Raw genomic sequence first — 19,099 nt, 5'->3', positions numbered from 1 at the left:
TCTGCGTGAGATACTAATGCAGCGTCCTGATTGGACATTTGCGGAATAGTGCTATCCAATTGGTCCATTCGAATTTTCTTGTAATTCCTGCTCGAAATGAATTTAAGCCATGGTGTTGCGATCGGGGGTGTAGATTTATTATCGTTCACTAGATTTATTTTTGAAGGCCCGAATATATGTGCCTTCGTAGAAATCTAGAACAACTGTGGACTTGACTTTGTGAAAAACTCTCGCTTCTTGAAATTTGAATTTATGGCCTTCTTGCCAACAGTGAGCTGCGATGGTCGATTTTTCACATTCCTGATTCTTAACACAGCGAGCGTGTTCATTTAATCTTGCTTTTATGGGTCTCCTTGACTGTCCTATATAACCAAGAGAGCAATCACCACATGGAATGTAATAAATGCCCCATTGTTTATTCTGTGGTATAGCATCTTTAGGGGGCATGAAACCAAAGTTTTTAGTGGGCACATCTATTGTTGTTAGATTAAACTTTTTAAGAATCGGTTTGATCTTCAGTGAGAGTATTGGATCATAGGGTATGACTACACTTTCTCTGAGTGGTCTCTCTGTAATATTTTCTAGAATGGTTCCTCATGCCGGTTTCAAGAATTTTCTACTTAATTCGTCAACGATCTTGGTGTTGAACCCCCTGTCTATCGCAATTGCTCTGATGGTTTCAAGTTCATGGTCTAATGTGTTCCGATCTGAACAGATGTTAAATGCTCTTGCTACATAGGTGCAAAAATCCGAAAGTTTCTGTTGCATGGGATGGCAAGATCTGAAATGAGGTGGTAATGAGACCGCGAAAGGGTTACGATAGACCGAAGTTTGGAACTGTGATTTCTGTTTCGTTACTAATACGCCCAAGAAAGAGAGTTCATTGTTAGTTTCAAATTCGGCTGTGAACTGAACATGAGGGTCTATGTCATTCATAACAAGTAACAATTGTTCCAAGTCATCTTCAGAGCCGTCCCAAAGCACAAAAGTATCGTCCACGTATCTTCGATAAAATGAGAAGGGCACAACGTTCAATAGCTTACTTTCAAAATTGTCTATATATATATATATATATATCACACAAAATCGGCGAGATGGGATTGATCATTGCTAGACCATCTGTCTGGGTGTAAAACTTGTCATCGAAACTGAAGGCTGTTTGTGAGATACATGTGAAGGTGAGATAGCAAATTTCTTCTACTTCAGGCTGTGAAAATTTGTGGGTTTTAACTCATCTTTCTAGACAACTGATACTACCAACTATGGGAATGTTAGTAAACATTGACACTACGTCAAAAGACACCATGTTGAGCTGTTTGGGTTCAATTGTACGTATTATTTGAGCGAAGCTAGATGAATTTCTAACTGTATCATTATTTGATTTAGTGAGTGGAGAGAGAATTGGGACGAGGAATTTAGCGAGCTTGTATGACGCTTTACCAATGTTAGAGACTACGGGACGGAGAGATAGTGTTGGTTTGTGCACTTTGGGTGGGCCATAGATCAGTGACGAAATGGCGTTTGATGGAATTACGCTCTTTTTTGCATGCTCGGGAAGAGAGACACTGGTTTTTACCACTTCTTTCAATTTTCTCAAGTGAGAATCAGATGGTTCTTTAATTATTTATAAGAACCACTCAAAATATGTGATGTCATCAACTCCGAATATTGCTCTTTAGGCATTATCACAATTTGCCCCCCTTTATCTGCTCTAGATATTACGATATTATTATCATTTTGCAGTTATTTGATGCTTCGACGTTCGTCCGGTGAGTAGCCTACAGTGACATTCTTGTTGTTGTTTCACTCATTACCCACCAAAATGTTGGATATGAGATGTTTCAGGGTGTCTTTTTGTTCAGGTAGAATCAGGGTTGTTTGGTTTTAACCAAGTGGTTTTTTTCAAAAAATCAAACAAAAGTTGCCTAAATATCATTTTTTTCCTTGAAAAATATCATATTGGTTCATTATTAGTCAAAATGTTTCATTTTTTACCACATTTTATATCAAGGACAACGACTAGTGTACTAGTTGTTACATTACCTCACATACATTTTCATTTTCTTTCCCATAAGAAGTAGCACATCTCCTACTGTATATCTTCCAGTCTTAATATTCAATAGTTGTTTTTTTATACTTTCACACTGTTAAGCCCAGTTAATCAAGGTTCTACTGTATAGTAGTAACAGATTTCTGAAAAATAATCAGCTATATACAGGGTGATTATAATTTAAGTTTTGATTCCAAAACTATACAATAAGTACTGATCAGAATGACTTGAAAATTTGCATGGATACTCCTGAAGCAATGGAAGTTTCTTTCGCAAAAGAAAAAAGTGCAAAATGGGCAAGTAGACGATGCTGTACTTGGCCAGCAGTATAATATTTTGTGCAACCACATCATTTCAGCACTTCCACAGCATCAGTGTGTGGATAGAACTTCTATGAAGATGCACATTGCAATACCAGCAAAGCAGCTGCTGAAGACCCATTTTGACAGGATGCACCTTAACCCTTGCAACTTCTGGCTGTGGGGGTACCTCAAAATGTTATAAACAGTGGTCAGATTAAGTGGTTTAATAAAGCTGAATTGCAAGCACATCCACATTATGACCATGGCATACTCCGATTCTGTTGTTGGACAAGAATTTTTGTGCTTTCAACCTCATAGCCAGAACACGCGGTGGACAACATATTTAACATATTTTAAATAAGTTGTAGTTATTTGTTCAATTACTTCGTTTTTTGTGATGTTTCCATGAATTATGAAATCATGTAATGCTATAATTAAGCTATCATTTTGCCATGACTGGCTATCGTTTCCATTCTGCGAGCAAATTTCCCACATGTTGGATGATGTCATAAATTTCATATTTTCAAGTATTTTTTCCCCTTTATCAAGTCATTCTGACAATCGTTCTTTTTTTACAGTGTTTTGAAATCAGAACCTTAGTTATAATCACCCCTTATATCGTAAATCATTGCTAATTAATCTGTATTATTTATGCTTCATTAAATACATTATATTCACCTAATTTTTATTGCTTTTTGCAAAATAGCTTCCTAATTAAGTATACTGAAAGTAACTGGAGAAAAACATTTATATACACTGCTGGCCACCGTAAATGCAACACCCTGAAGGAAGCATGCAAATAATATGAAATTTACAACATGCATTAGCGGAGGTGAGATATGCAAATGATTAGAATTTCAGCGCAGACGCACATCACGCGCGCCTGTGGCGCCACTTCAAAGCGCTATTTAAGGCTTGGAGATTTCGACGATTTGAAGTACGGCAATTGTGTTTTTCTTGTGGTTTTTTCAAAAAAACGACCAATTATGCCTCGTAGAAAACAGCGATCATCTTTTGATCAAGTATCCGAGTTCGACAGAGGAAGGATAGTGGCCTACCGAGATTGTGGATTATCTTTCAGGGAAATCGGTAGTCGTGTTGGACAAAACCAAACAACTGTAATGAGGATATGTGATCGTTGGATACAGGAGGGTACGACGGACCAACGTATTCGATCGCATCCACCTCAGTGCACCACTTCACGTGATGACAGGCGTATGGCAGTGACGGATCGCTCAGCCACATCACAAACCATAGCACAGCACATTCAGTCTGTACCGCATCATCCAGTGTCTGCGCGTACCATTCGACGCCGTTTACAGCAGAGTGGTCTGTCCGCAAGACGTCCATTGCTTCGTCTACCCTTGACGCAGAACCACAGACGTCTCCGCCGCCAATGGTGCGATGAAAGAAGGATGTGGACGGCACAATGGAATGAAATTGTCTTTACTGACGAGTCACGCTTCTGTCTGCAACACCACGATGGTCGGATTCGAGTCTGGAGACACCGTGGAGAGAGGATGCTGAACAGCTGCGTTATGCACCGCCACACTGGTCCTGCACCGGGTATTATGGTATGGGGCGGTATTGGATACCACTCTCGCACTCCTCTAGTACGCATTGCCGGTACTTTAAACAGCCAGCGCTACATCTCCGAGGTGTTGGAGCCAGTTGTCCTTCCTTACCTTCAGGGCTTGTCCACAGCCATATTTCAACAGGATAATGCGCGACCACACGTGGCACGCATAGTCCAAAGGTTCTTCGTCAATCGCCAGATTGAATTGCTTCCCTGGCCAGCTCGCTCTCCGGATCTTTCGCCGATAGAAAACATGTGGTCCATGGTTGCTCAACGATTGACCCAGATTACATCCCCAGCTGCCACACCAGATCAACTTTGGCAACGCGTGGAAGCTGCTTGGTCTGCTGTACCCCAAGAACACATCCAAAGTCTCTTTGAATCAATGCCGAGGCGTGTGGCAGCGGTGATCTCCAACAATGGCGGCTACTCTGGCTACTGATTTTGGCAGGAACCACACTTCACAGAAGTCTATAAATTTAATCATTTGATGCTTGGTCAACATGTTATCTACAAAATAAATATTGTTACGATATCTCTTGTCTTTCTTGGTGTTGCAATTTGGGTGGCCAGCAGTGTATTATATGATTAATAATAACATTAAAAGAATTTCCAAACACCCAGTAATCCATTGAGTTAAGCAAAAAATAATTAAATTGCAAAAGTTGGTTTTTGTTAAAATGTAATAAATATTTATTGATTAATTAGCATGGGAATAGTGTTAATTACATTAATAAACATTTTATTTTAGTTAATTATTGGAAGTTTGAATGATTTTTCAGAAATTTTATTGTTTTTAATGTTAATACTATTTAAAACAAAAAACCGGTTTAAACCAAAAAAAACCCGGTTTTTTGTTTTTTTTACCAACCCTGGGTAGAATCTTACTGCGTGAAACTGACTTTTCTATAGGAGCAATGAAATTAATTGGGTTAAATTTAGGTTTGTCGCAGAAATTAATTCCCAGTTCCAAGGCTTTAGTTTGCATTTCTGTCAATTGGTTGCCAGTTAAATTAAGTATTTTAGCTTTATTAACTACATTAGTTAATTAGAAGTAACTTGGAAAAATGTCAATTACTAAACAAGAAGCACTTGAAGAAATAAATTCATCTCTACAGAACATAGAAGAGTCACCAATTAAATTTCATAGGGTAGCTCCACAGTGCAAGTCAAACAATGCCAAAAGAAAAGTTGAATCTGCTTGCAACACTTTAAAATCAAATGTTTGTAAAGTTTTTGAAGAATTACCAGAAAATGAATCTCAAAGCTCACTTAATGAACATATTAAACAGAAAGCAAATATGATTATTTCGATAAAGTTAATAAGACTCAATTTAACCATCAAAACAAGGGGAAAACTGCAAATTTCAACACTGGCCCCTGCTTTAAGGAAGGGAAAAAAGGAAAAAAATCTGAAGAGTTCAATGTCACTGAATATGCTGTGCAAAAAGCAGGAGAGCTTTTGTAAATGAAAAAGCAAAGGTGAGCCATTGTATTTTTATTATAAAAAGAATCAAAAATTAAATTTCAGCAATCTAATTTTTTAATGCAAAGGGTTAAATTTTCTTTCCTAGTCATAATCTACATTTTTTTGTGAGCACTTTAGTGGAAATTTCATTTGAATGTATTGAAAATCTGCAAAGTTGTGATATATTTTCACAAATAATATTGCTTGAATGGGGTTAGCCTAAGAGACATCATTCATGAGGTTAGAAAACATTTTTTTTCTCAAAAAGCTTTTGAGATATGTACATGAAACTTTGCATGGTCAACAAGCATGATAGAAGCAATAAACAAAAAATAATAATTGGAATCTGGGATGATGGGTTGCATTTCAGTACCTAGTTGAATGATTTGAAATCGGAACGATCCAGTCTTATTTCGATGAATTTTATGCTGCGAACCAGAATAAACATATTAATGGTCAAAAAACCATTATTTTTTTTTCTCCAGTATTTTACTTCATATATTTAGGAGAAATTTAAAATGAAGGTTGTTTTGGTAACTGCTATGCCTCTGGTCTAAAAATACGTTTGAAAAATTGTATTTTTTCTAACGAAAAATTACACAAAAACAAAGTTTACATAATTTTTCTGCATGTAAATTTCAAATGTAAGTGTATGAATTATCTTTATTCATATTCTGTATGTTTTTGTGAACACTTTAGTAAAAATTTCACTTGAATATATTGAAAATTGAAAAAGTTATGATTTATTTTCTCAAACAATGCCGCTTAAAAATTGAGCCTCGGAAAAGTCATCTGCATTAGTTTTTGATAAATTTCAACATTTGTTTTCTCAAAAAGTTTTAGAGATATGCAAATAATATTTCACATGGTTAACCTTCTAAACGGTGACGACTCATATATGAGTCCGAAGGCAACTACCATCATTTCGGCTCGAACTCATAAATGCGTTCGCCAGGAACCAGTTCCCTGTCTCATTGTACAGTAAGTGACAGTACACAGTGTCGTCAAACTGCCCCTTCCTGCAACAATGCAGTCCTCTCCTCCCCAAACTTATCAATGTTTGAAAAGAAGAATAGCTTATTGAGAAAAGAAGGATTACTTGGTTTGAAAAGGGCACAAATACCCACGTTGTAGTTGAAAAAAAGAAAGAAAGAAAAGTTTACCAGAAGAGATAAACTTTATATAAACTTTAGATAAAATTTATATGACAAAAATATTTATTATTCGTATCTGTGAATATATATTTAAACCTATCAAATGTAACCACTGTTCTGAATTTTATTTTGAATCCAATAATTCATTCATCATCCATGCAGAAAACTGCAGCTTGTGCTAAGAGAGAACTAGTTATTAGTTCTTCCAGTTATTACCAATTATATTTGTGCTAATTTACTCGTTAGTAGCTTGGTTAGGGCAGCGGTTCTCAACCGGTGCTCCGTGTGCATTTTCCAGACCCACGGGGCTCCGCGTCAAAAAAATTTAAGAACCTCTGGGTTAGGGTGTCATCGTGTATATTTTTTAACGAATGTTCTATATACCATTTGTATTATGTACCATGATTCTTGTGTAATTTAATGTTCTACATAAACTGTCACCAAATTATTGAAGCAGCTCATGGAAAAAAAATCTCCAGCGTGGCTTCGTTAACCTCTTGTGTCCCTCTTCGAGACAGATTGAGAGGCATGTTCTGGTTTGTTGGCCAATATTGTATGTATGTGTATACGCAATTAAAGCAGACATTTCACTTACACATGCCACGTGCAATCGACTGGGTGTTTAAAAATTTTGTGCCAGCTTCTTCAGCGATAATTTCCTAAGTTTGTATTTTAAAAAAAAATCGTTTTTTCAATTTCATTCAGCAGAACCAACAGATTGGGCTTATTTGAAGACAAATATTTATTCGAACCAAACATTCTAAGACATTTGTAAAAAGCTTGCTTGATGGGGCAAAACATGCCCGTTGTCTTTAGGTTTGCTTCGTATTGTTAAACGTGAAAGTATCCAATTGTTCAGGGAAATTCATTTTTCACATTTTGTTCTATAATTTTTTTCTTCATGTTTTGCATTTATCTGGGTAATAATAGTGTCGCGTTCACATAGGAAGAAATTTCTGTGGTTGAAAATTGGTGGTTTCGCCTGGAGGATGATGACGACGTGATAGTCGAGTGGCTTATTATATTTTTATGGGCCCCAGGGCAGCATGATGGGAAAGGGCTCCATGAAAGCTGTGATATCCTGTTCAAAGCTAATTTAACAATTTTGCATGCTGGTTTCTAACATAATCATTATTCAGACCGTTTTCCCACTTCTTATCATCAAAGGCGTCAGGATACGTCGGATTGGATTTCAAATTTGTTGGCGCAAGGACCGCTTTGGTCAAACTGCGCCATAACGATCGATCATGTCAGGATACGTCAACAAAGGCGTTGAGACATGTGTGCTTGACTTGATCATGAAAAAGATTTAAATTTCTGAATTAATTTGGGGGTGCCAATAAATAATGTGGTGCTACGAAATAATGTGGGTGATCGTGCACCCACCACACCTCTGGCTCCAATGCTGCTGCTTGTCAAAAAAAATTCAAACAGAGCACAAACTAATTTTTATATGGTTCTTTTGCGGCTTGTTCTATCCGTACTGAACTATAGTTTCCTTTGCTGGGGTACAGAAAGTTGCCTTTCTTTACCCGGTTGATATATTTTTTCGGGTGTCGAAATCCTATTGTATATTGCACAAAAGAACATCGAAATAAAAAACCTAAGGGGGAACTATAAAAACTTAAAATTACTATCGGAACCCAGAGTTTTGCATGGAATACAATACGAGAAACACTAGACAAGATTTCTGGTAATGAAGACATCATCATTGTCTCATCTTCCCCCCTCACAGTCCTTCATGTCTATCTCCGCTTATGAGCTATAGCTAGCAACATTGCCAAAAGAATACTGAAATTATGAGAAAAGAGCACACTCATATATATATATACTTATCGAGGGTATATATATATTATTAATTTTACAGTAAAACCTCTTTAGTGAGTCGCTTTGTCTTGCTCAAATTGTTTCTTAGACAGTTTAATGTTATTTGATAATACGTCGTTCTCATTGGTACGTTGCATCGTTTTAAAAGCCGTCCGTTGAACAACATTTTAAAAGGGTTTCGCTCTTTTTTGCTTTGAATTATTATTATCTACTCTATAATATAAAATCACAAACTCGAAAAGAACCCGTTTTTAAGCAACAGAAATGAGTGACGATTTTATGTAACGAAAATCTGTTACGTTTTTGGGTTACGGATGTCGGTTACACAATGGTTCAAGTTTCATTTAACTCTTGCATATCGGGACCAACTCTTGCATATCCCCCATCGGGACTAAGTTATGTGTGTATGTACCGAGATGCCCCTAGGATGGAAGAGATAGCGGGCCCCAAACCAGCTTTTTCACGGTCCCCTCTGTGGTTAATTTATAGTGTGAAAAATCAAAAAGTGATAAGAATTGTTCCAGCCCCTGTCAGCCCTGCCCTTGTGGGGGTCATGCCGACATTGTATAATATACATAAATCACCAGTGCTCCCAACACACAGGGTCTTGGTACCTGGGGGTGGCATTGCACATATACCTTCATGGGGAAGTTAAAAGGTTTAATTTCCAGAGGCCCTTGATGGACTTCATATTGTTTTCTTGCTGCTTTAAAACTGAAAAATTTCCGATAGCGGAAGCCCAAGATATATCTAGTCCGGGGGGGGGGGGGGCCCACAAAAATTTGCGAATTCGGTACGGAGTGATTGCATGGGGCACTGGATTTTATTCATTGGTAAAATGAATGCAAATGAATATTTGCCATCGCCCTCACAGGGGTATACCTGATAAGCTTCCGAGTCGGGGACCCCGTTTCATTTTGGGGGCCCTGGATGAATCTTATTCTTTTCTGGGTCCGGCGTATTTTGTTGGGGGGCGATGGGTTTTATTCATTTGTAAAATGAATACAAATGAAAATTTTTCGTGGCAGTCGCAGCTGTGGACGTTGGCAAAGCTTCGAGGTCGGGACCCCAGGGCCGTCATTTCAACTTTTTCCAGGAAGAGGGAGGCAAAGAACATGTACTCAATGTATGTATATATATATATCCCCCAATGACGGGTTTGTCAGGGGCCCATGTGGAAATTTATAGGTTTCATTTTGGTGGCCCTGGATGAATCTTATTATTTTCTTTTGTTTAGCATTGTGGAACTTGCAACAGCTGAAGCCCGAGATAAATATAGTCTGGGTCCTCCACTAAAAATTTGCGTATTGGGTACCCGCTACTGAATGTGTGGCCCTGAATTTTATTATTTGTAAAATTAATAAAAATGAAAAATTTCCGTGGTCCCTCACAGGGGGGATTTGTCCGACAAGCATCCAGGTCAGCTCCCCTCCCCCGCCCCATGAAAAGTTTGACAGGTTCCATTTCGGGGGCAGCTGAATAAATCTCATATTTTTATTATTTAATTGTAAAATTTGCAACATCGGTAGCCCGAGGTAAAGCCAGTTTGGGGGCCCCACTAAAAGTATGCGAATTGAGGACTCAGGTAATTGGTTGGGGCCATGGATTTTATTCGTTCGTAAAATGGATACAAATGTTGTGATAGAAAGATATGTTGTGAAGAAGAAAAGGATGGGGGTTGGATGCCAAAGGCGATAGGCCCCTAGTATTAATATATTCTTATACAGGGTGCATGTCATTTTACTTACGAACCAGTAAATCCAGACTCGCAAATACAGCAAAATAACAGGTGCTTGAGTTTAAAAAAATTGCATCTCTGTTGTACTTTCAATTGTCTATTGTGTGCCAATACAACAGCTGTTTTATCAGACTTCTTAAAACTGGCTATTCTTCTAGTACCCACAGTAGGTACAACAGATAAGTGTGCACAAAATGACCATGGTGCAACAAAAATAAATCCAAAATTAAAGATAGAGAACTAGTAAACGCTTTCTCTCAGAAGAGGAACTTCTATTGTATCAAATAAATGCCGAGCCAAGTTGGCCACCCCCCTTTTTTTTTTGTCAAAATGGCTGATGTAAAGATGAAATGTCTAGTTTTTTCTCCTTTCTGATGTCACTAATAGTTTTCTTTGTAAAGATTCGCGATCCCCAAAAAAGGTTGAGGAATGTAAACTTCCTAGAAAATGTGCAGAAATCTCTCATAAGATTATCTACCTTAGGCGGAAATAAAAAGTCTGGGGGGCACGGTCAGTATTGCTGTGGGGGCAAGGTGATGATATCAATTCAGGCACAGTGTCCCCCCCCCCATATCTCCGCCCATGTGATCTGCTTTTTTTAAATTCGAATTCAGTCATTGCCTTGGATTCCATGCCATTTTTCACAAAAATAAAAGATACGAAACTATGATTCTCAAGTAAAATTACTCTTAATAATTTAACTCTTAACTCAATAATTTTTTTTAAAATAAAGTATTTCAACATTACTATTGTTCATTTTGAGGCATATTTCTGGAAATTTTTAATTTTTAAATATTTTTGCACTATAAATGCGTTTTCTTTTTTTAGCATTCCGAAATAGACGATTTTTTCTTTTTTTTCTCTGTGTATTCTTTTTCTTTAGGGAAATTTCCGCACTTTAAATACATATAAATAAATAAATAAATATATTTTAATTATACGTATATTTTTCAATACTCCCCCTCCCCCCACATATTCTGAGCCTTTAGGGCATATTAAGGCATTTTTAAGGCACATATTTTTATATTTTATGCATATTTCGCCATTATGAGTATTTTTGCAACTTTTTGATTTGCTGGAACATTCCAAAGCATTTTGGTTTTCATTTCTTATCTCTTTCAAATGCATATATAATTTTTTTTAATTTTTCGTGCATTTTTCATTTTTGATGCCGTAATTCGGGATTATTCCACGATGTGGTTCCAATTTTTCCCATATATACATCCTTTCCAAAAAATTAGAACACCCAGAAATTTACGAGAGCTGTTCATGAAATATTCAAGTTGGAAAGCGCAATTCAAGGTTGTAGTGCAAGTACAGTTGTAATTTGCATTTTCCTTCTCTATCATGAGCATATATGAGGTTTCATATCTTTAGCATATCGGTGGCATAAAATTTGCATAAAGTAGATTAAATGCTTCGTAAAATACCAAATTAATTTTTTCCTCTTTGTTTTAAAAAATTAGAATACTCCGAAAGCTGTTCGAGAAAATTAGAACATTTGGCTTAAAACCTATTACTGTATTACATGAATATTTTCATGCAAATTTACATCAACTTGATCGAATAAGTGTTTCATGGCTTTTCTCGTTATGTATGCAAACCTACAATCATTCAATCTTCCAAAACGGGTAGAAAAACTGGAAATTTATAAAAAACGCAGAATTACGCATGTATTTGCTAGGACAGTATGGGGGGACGGAAGCGTGCTGATATCGCACAGATACATTGTACTGTGGCGATCTTTGATCTTGGCCATGGATTTTACACATCAAGACATTGAATTTATGAGTGTCCAGCATAGACCCGAATCGGGCCTCAGCCATAAATCCCATCTTCGCTATCAGCTCGCCTCGCGGTGCACGGTTAGAAATGAATATCGGCTCCCTGATAGCGGTTCGCAATTGATCAGTTTTTATTAATTTATTTATTTTGGCTCGAGTCCGCAATCTCTTGATAAGATTAGTATCAGGTACAATCATGAGATATCACGAAACCATCGAAATATCGATGAGGTCTGATACACATTGGCGAATTCTTGATACTATCTGCGTTTTTCATCTGCAAACGAAGTCTTCAGTGGAAACAAAAAATAGAGGCCAATGGATTAGAAGACATCTCTGGATGAAAGTGTGAACTTTAGGCTCTTTACCTTTTGATTCCAGAAGTTGAAGACGTATGGTATGGAGAAATAAATTGCATTTTCCATCATGATTTTGACTCTTTCTAAGAAGCTATTACTTAATTGCTGCAGCAATTCACATAGGTGGAAAGATGAAAATGTAAATTGCAACCGTACCCTTAATTTGAGCTTTCTAACTTTAGCTCTTTATGAACTGCTCTCGTAAATTTCTAGGGTGTTATAATTTTTTGAAAAAGATAGGGTATTTTTATTTCATGGTATATTTCGACATTTTTAAAAATGCAGATTCATCTTTATTTTTAGTGCATGTTGTAGCGTCTAATCTGGGCTTTAGTTACAACTTTCTTTCACGTTTTGAATTCCAGCGACTTTATTTACTTCGAGTATTTGTGTATTTAAAAAATTTCTTAGTATGTTGCTTGTTTTCATGTATTTTTTTTTTTTTGTAAGATGATTTAATGCACCAAATTCATATATTTCAGAGAGAATTCTTTTATTATATTCCGATGAAAATGACTGTATATCTAATATGCGTATTCATTGTCACTAAACCTACGCTCATTTTTGAAATTAACTCCACGATCATGAGATATCATGAAAAAAAGAAATGAATATTCAAAAACAATGTGAGTAAAGCAATGAGAAGCAGTTTTGTACCCAAAAGTTTAGATAAAATTAATTATTTAATGATGTTCCTTGGTTGGGAAGTAGCTGTACAATGCCTTGCCTCGAATAATAGTAATTCCAACAACACTGATTTAATCAACACACATTATTTACGAAAAAGCTTTGCGATTTTCAAAAAAAATTCACATTTTAGGTGAATCTCAAAATCGTGAGAACATACTTCAACACTTGCAAATTTAAAAAATACAATTAAAATATTAATGGGCATATATATAGAATGCTTCTTGAGATTCAGAATATTTAGAATGTTCAGCTTAAAAATATTGGGACATTTTTAAATACCTGGTGGATGGATTAGTAATTTCTTCTTAGTACATTCTGACATTCCGTTACTAAGTTAATCATATCAATATTTCACAAGCGAAAGCAAGTAAATTTTATTGCCTGTTAATGCCAATCTATATTGATAGAGTTATTTAACATAGAATGCTGAGCATCTATAAACACGATACAATAATTTCGTTCAAAATTTTGAGTATATCCTGCCTTTATGTGTTTTTTATTTAGTTCAGAAAATAGAAAAACTTTGGAGAGTGAAAGGAGAAAGTACATTTCGGGGCAGAAAGGGTCAATCACCGGGCGTTACCAGCCTGTCACTTCGGTTCAGCCCCCTCTCGACGGATTATCATACATACCAATTACCCATTGTCACATATTGGGGGGAAAGCATTCTAGAATCATGTGACCCTGTGGTCATTTTGAAAAGCTTTTGTGAAAATAAGTAGCTTTTTTTGAAGAGGTTTTGTGTTCGACCCTGAGCCGTCGATAGGGTTAATAAGGATGGTAAATGCAACAAATAAAAAAAAATCATTGAAATCTGAGACTATGGGTGTCATTTTGGCATTTTGCCAGGTGATTTGAAATGGAATGACATTGCTTTGTTTCTGTGCGTCAAGGTCATGCCCCTCCCCAAGGGTGAAGCACTAGAGTTTCACTTGTGGCACCTAACTGAAGTGCAACATGTATACATCCATGCAAATATGGTAATTGTAATTGACGTGTAAAAGTTTGCTTACCATTAGCAGTTAAATTACAAAGATGCATGTCACCAAGCTTCATAGCTTTGTCAATCTGAGTTTCCCTTATTTCTGTTATATTCTCCAAAATCTCAAACATTCTTTCAATTTCTCTGTCCTTCCTTTCTTCCTAGAACAACAACAGACGTGTTATTATTTTTTGTGTTGTAAAAGATTACAAGTAAGAGAACTTTAATAAATAGAAAACTAAATCACATAGTGAAAAAATTGAAGTTAAATTAGCTTATTTGAATATCTATAAGTGGAACATTAAAAATTTGGAATGAGAAGTGGAATAATTTGCTCAAGCCAATGGTTGCTTTGTGCCGAAATATGGAACAATCTGCAATTGTTTCTGGAGTTAAAGAAAAATACTTGAAAGTTATGATTCAATTGAGTTCAACTAAAGAAGTTAAAATGCTCAAGTTATAACAAATATCTTGACATTCTTTGCCACAATAACACCCATGGACATAAATAGCATCCATGATTCCAGTAGTGTTAAGCATATTCCTGTGTGTACTATATAAAGGTCTGTTCCTACAGTATCAATGAATATGCAGATGTTTTAAACAGACAGTAGGTAAGATTCTAGATTATACATGCTCCCTAATGTTGCGGAAATATATCAAACCATGTCCAATACCATATGCCTTGCAAGAAAAAGTTGACAAAGAACTGTGTGATCGGGCGAACATAGAAAAATTGGATCAATCAGAATGGAGAACTCCCCTCATTATCGGGCTAATATAATACAAGGTGACTGCAGACAATCAACTTTATGATGCCACACATCCAATACTCAAGATCAAAGACATTCAACAAGCTACGTGGTGGATCATACTTCTATACCTTGGGGGGTCTAGGTCAATTCATCATGCTCAACTTGTCGCACAGCAATTCAGCGCAGTACAAACTTGTCACTCCATTATTTTGTCGTACCAACATTTTGCTGTCAATCCATTGCAACAAATTTGGATTGCTTTACATGTTTATTGTGATTCTTTAAGTAGGGTTTTTGTTTTAGGCATAAAATGAAACAAATTTTCTCATTAGTTGAAAATGTTCTCCCTCTTCAACCCTATTTTAATTTTTAACAAATGAAGGAAAGTAAATGAAATAAAAATAGTAGCAAAATTAATATTTTTTAAATTTTCCAAAATCAACAAAGTACTTGATTGAAATTTTACAAATTTAAAATTGACAAATTTTCAATTGCAGTGAATCTGACAAAATACTTTCGCTTTGGTTATTTAAATAGAGTGCCAATATGAAACCACTTACTCATTCTAATACAGTGTAACCCAGCTGAGATTTTCACATTTGTACAATGTTTGGCTACAATCGCAAATCCTTTCTTTTTAATTTTAGTCTTGAAATATTTCATTTTACATCGTGTAACTTAAATCACCCAACATCATTTCTGTCAATTCAGCGACATGGTTGTTTTATGGCATAATAGCAGTGGTCAGTAAAATAGTCTTTTATCAATATTTTTGTGACAATAGCCATAAATTTTGTCTGCAGTCAAGACATATCATGGGCGAAGATGAACATGAAAGGCTGATGACAGCAATTCATATGCATATACACTCATTACTATAAACATTTGCGTACCAAGAAAGAGTTATCTGAATAGAGCATAATTTTATACATGTGAGTACAATGTTGATTGTAAGTAAATGATTACATAATTAAAGCAAAAGAATCATTCGTTACAGGAAAAACTACAAATTAATGGAGATTCTAGCACCCTGTTGGGCCACCTCTAGCTTGAATAGAGAATGTGATATGGGCGGGCATTGAAGCATACAGGTCCCGTATGGTGTCCTGTGTCATATCATTCCATAGTTGCTGCAAGCGTGCCTCTAGTTCAATCAAATTCTTAGGCTGCCCAACTTGCCATCCCAAGTGATCCCAGATGTGCTTGATTAGTGACAAATCTGAGGATCGGGCAGGCCAAGGAAGAGTGTCAATGTGGTGGAGGCATTCCTGTAACACCCTTGCTGTGTGGGGTCGAGCATTGTCCTCTTGAAAAATGCCCCCTGGGAGTCCTGCCATGAGTGACAATACATGTAGCTGGAGGAGTACCACTGAGCTGTCATGGTACCATGGACGAATATTAGAGATGACTGGGCGTCATTTGTGATGGCACCCCATACCATCACACCAGCTGTGCGAGTGGTGTACCGCCGTGTAGTGAAGGCAGGATTGAGGCATTCACCATGGGGACTCCACCAGGAGCGTAACTAAGGAGGTGCAGGCAGGTCTGACGCGCCAGACCTGCGCCTAGAGGGCACAAATTTCACTCTTTAACTTCTCCTTAAACATTATGGGGGGGGGGCACCAAAATACGTGCTTGCCTCGGCTGACCGAGCATCTAGTTGTGGCCTTGGTCTCCACACATAAACGGCTGTTATCTCTGCTCAAATTTAATCTAGAGTCGTAGCTGATGACAACCTGGTTCCATATTTGATTGCGGCCTGATCCCATATAGCTCAACACCACTTCAAACGGAGGCGATGGTGAGCGGTTGTCATTAGTAGCGCACGTAATGGGCGCAGCAATATCAAATGTTCTTCAGATGCCTCGCGACGGTACGGGCAGACACAAGGAGCTGTAGTGAAGCGGCTGCCTGAGGGCTGAGTCCGAATAGCAGACAATGATGCAATTGGCACTGTGTGTGCTTGTCAAGTGATGTAAGTTTTCTCGAATATCAGTCTGCTGAGGGCGTGTTGAGCTTGGCTGTAGTGCAAGCAATCTCTCTCTGATCCACTGGTCGCAATACCTCCTCGCAGTAAAGTTAGATCAGCCTAAGTGGTAGACTTCTTGCCGAGATGATCACCCGGCTTCCATTATCTCGATGATTCTTCCCCACTTGAACTCTGAATGCTGATCATATTGTCTTCGATGGTGACATAACAGCATCTCTAACGAAAAAGCATCCCTCTGCAACAGATTAAATGTAGACAAAATTTCTCTGCTTACTTTTTTTATATGCCAAGAAGAACAAAGTTCAATGCCCTCTGGTGGCATTACACATTCTACAATCCTGCTGTGCATATAATCACGTGCATATCTGGCAGACAACCATCTACATGCCAAATTTCGTTATGATCCAAAAATTACTTCTTGGTGCACAAATTTTTATGGCACAATGAGTGTACATTACCTCATTTGGCTCCGTCATTGACCAACAAGGGGCATGGTGCCTCTCTCCACCCATGCCTGCCTGTATCTCTGCTCATTCGACACATTAACATTCAGCAGGCTGATCATTGCTTTTAACCCTAGATAACTAAACTTAAATCAGTGTTACTGAGTAACTAATTTAGTTGACAGTCTATTAGATGAACTTTTAGTTATCTAGGGTTAAGAGGAATAGGGTAAGCTAAAATGATTTGTTTATTGTCCTTTATTAGAATGGAAATGTAATGAGTCTTGAATGACATAATTTTAATTTTGCTAAAGGTGACCATATTCCATATTAGTTTTAACTCTCCGTCATCCTGTGATTGTGTTTTGTTTTCCCAGCATTATTTCAGCAGCATCAGAAAACACATTGAGACATTGGAGAAAATAATGGTCTGTTAATGAGAAATGTGTACAATATCCAGTTTGGAGGGAAAAAACACTTCCTTGTTTCGAACCTGAAATAAAAAATTTCAGGGAATTTCAACAAAAATTATAGACCTATGAAAAAAGTTGACCTTGCGAAATAATTTTTTTTCATTGTTCAATCTCTTTTTATTCAAAAATTAAATAAATTTCTACACAATCTTTGCAGATTGCACATAACGGTTTTTAATGACTTTAATTTTTTTTAAACTCAAAGTAGCCCCTTCCCCTTCTCTTAGGAAAACAAAACTCAATGAAAAGGGTGCATTCAAGTAGACTTATAGAATTTTCTCATCATACAAGTGAATGATGTGCAGTTTGAGAAGCATTGTATCTATGCTAAACAAGGTGAAAAAAGAAAAACCTCAGTCGTATCTTGAGGGTGGCAAAATATTATTAGCCTGAGATGAGACAATTTCTAGGACTGCCCCAACTGGTACATTTATGATTAAAACCAAACATTTAATTTAGACTAATCAGAGCAACTGTAAGTATATAATTCAAGATATACAGAAGACTGGATGTTGTGAAGATATTTATTATTTTAGATGTTAATTTTAAATCTAAAATAATAAATATCTTCACAACATCCAGTCTTCTGTATATCTTGTATTAACAAGTGGAGAGCGACATTCATGTCATATATATAGCCATTTGGTGGCTCGTCGTCCATGAGCTATTAGCTGATCAGTTCACCGTCCATTGCACTGTTCCGTTCGGCACATATACGCTCTAGCGAAGGAAAATCTCTATCTCCTCTGTAGCTTAGTGGTCAGAGCACTCGTCCGGCAATCGAGGGACCCGGGTTCGACTCCCGGTAGAGATGAGTTTTTCCCTTCCTTAAAAAATTAACATCTAAAATAATAAATATCTTCACAACATCCAGTCTTCTGTATATCTTGTATTAACAAGTGAAGAGCGACATTCATGTCATATATATATAGCCCTCTGGTGGCTCGTTGTCCATGAGCTATTAGCTGATCGGTTCCGTTCGGCACATATACGCTCTAGCGAAGAAAAATCTATCTCCTCTGTAGCTTAGTGGTCAGAGCACTCGTCCGGCAATCGAGGGACCCGGGTTCGACTCCCGGTAGAGGCAGAGATGAGTTTTTCCCTTCCTTAAAAAAATTAACATCTAAAATAATAAATATCTTCACAACATCCATGTCATAAGTATATAATTACCTTTTCTCTACAACAACTCTACACATTAATTTAACATACACATGACATTTAATATTAAGGTTTTGAATAACTTTATTAATAGCTCATGATAAAACAAAGTAATGTTGAACACAGAGCCCACTTTCGACTTGAATAAATATTTGTATATACCATTTTTAGTGTATTTTCAAAATTACCTTCCCCCCACCCAAATGATGGGAGTGCTGTCAGCCCACCCTTGTAGGTGGTTCCTGCTATTGTCCAAAGAACTCAGGGGGCATGACTTTCTCAACTTATTTCGGGGGCCCTTTAACATTTGGCGTCCTGTGCTAAATGGCACAGGTTGCATCGCCCTA

The 19,099-nt window shown here is 37.0% G+C and overlaps 1 protein-coding gene across 4 annotated transcripts in view; it reads right to left on the bottom strand.

Moving 5' to 3' along the window:
- The window catches only part of Muted (biogenesis of lysosome-related organelles complex 1 subunit 5), a 164,241-nt gene that overhangs the window by 31,542 nt on the left and 113,600 nt on the right, over positions 1–19,099 (bottom strand). For all 4 annotated transcript variants that reach the window (XM_089236497.1, XM_089236494.1, XM_089236495.1 and 1 more), the window contains one exon: positions 13,962–14,091. In XM_089236497.1, coding sequence (XP_089092623.1) covers positions 13,962–14,091 — 130 coding nt within the window. The remainder of the gene's footprint in view (positions 1–13,961; positions 14,092–19,099) is intronic.

Source organism: Pholcus phalangioides, unplaced genomic scaffold (assembly GCF_987345545.1).
Source record: "Pholcus phalangioides strain wild (caught in Gottingen) unplaced genomic scaffold, Ppha-v1.0 ptg000009l_1, whole genome shotgun sequence".
Lineage (NCBI taxonomy): Eukaryota > Metazoa > Arthropoda > Arachnida > Araneae > Pholcidae > Pholcus > Pholcus phalangioides.
The sequence above is the reverse complement of the archived record's forward strand: the minus strand, read 5'-3'. Positions and strand labels throughout refer to the sequence as shown.